General features: G+C 27.8%; 1 protein-coding gene across 1 annotated transcript in view; it reads right to left on the bottom strand.

Annotated features, from left to right (window-relative positions):
• Positions 1–141, bottom strand: part of EMH_0096420 (uncharacterized protein) — a gene marked incomplete at both ends in the record, with an annotated part of 1,289 nt that extends 1,148 nt beyond the window's left edge. The window contains one exon of the mRNA XM_013502390.1: positions 3–141. Within this exon, the coding sequence (XP_013357844.1) occupies positions 3–141 (139 nt within the window). The remainder of the gene's footprint in view (positions 1–2) is intronic.
• Between the last annotated feature and the right edge of the window lie 395 nt (positions 142–536).

The following is a 536-nucleotide window of genomic DNA, read 5'->3' as shown; positions in this document are numbered from 1 at the left end:
GCAGCTGCTGCTGTTGCTGCGGTTGCTGCTGCTGCAACTGCAGCTGCAGCAGCTGCTGCTGTTGCTGCTGCTGCTGCTGCAACTGCAGCTGCAGCAGTTGCTGCTGTTGCTGCTGCTGCTGCTGCAGGGGGTTTGCATCATCTGTGTTTGTGTTATCTGTCTCTATACTACAAATAAATTTATTTGTTGTTTTATTTTTTTCTTTTTTTAAGATATAAAAATATATAAATAAACCGCTCTGTATATACACCTCCTTATCGCGAGCCCTCTCTGATTAAAAAAAAAAAAAAAGAAAAAAAGAAAATAAATAAAATAAATAAATAAAATAAATAAATAAATAAAATAGATAAAATAAATAAAATAAATAAAATAAATAAATACATAAAATAAATAAAATAAAATACATAAAATACATAAAATAAACAAGATTAATTACTTTATTATTTTGTTTACATTACGAATATTAATTCGTTTCTTTTTCTATAACAATATTGTTTTTATTGTTTCATTTATAGCAACGTTATATATACAATATT

This window comes from Eimeria mitis, genomic scaffold (genome assembly GCF_000499745.2).
Source record: "Eimeria mitis Houghton genomic scaffold, Emh_scaff9048, whole genome shotgun sequence".
NCBI classification, from domain to species: Eukaryota; Apicomplexa; class Conoidasida; order Eucoccidiorida; family Eimeriidae; genus Eimeria; species Eimeria mitis.
The sequence above is the reverse complement of the archived record's forward strand: the minus strand, read 5'-3'. Positions and strand labels throughout refer to the sequence as shown.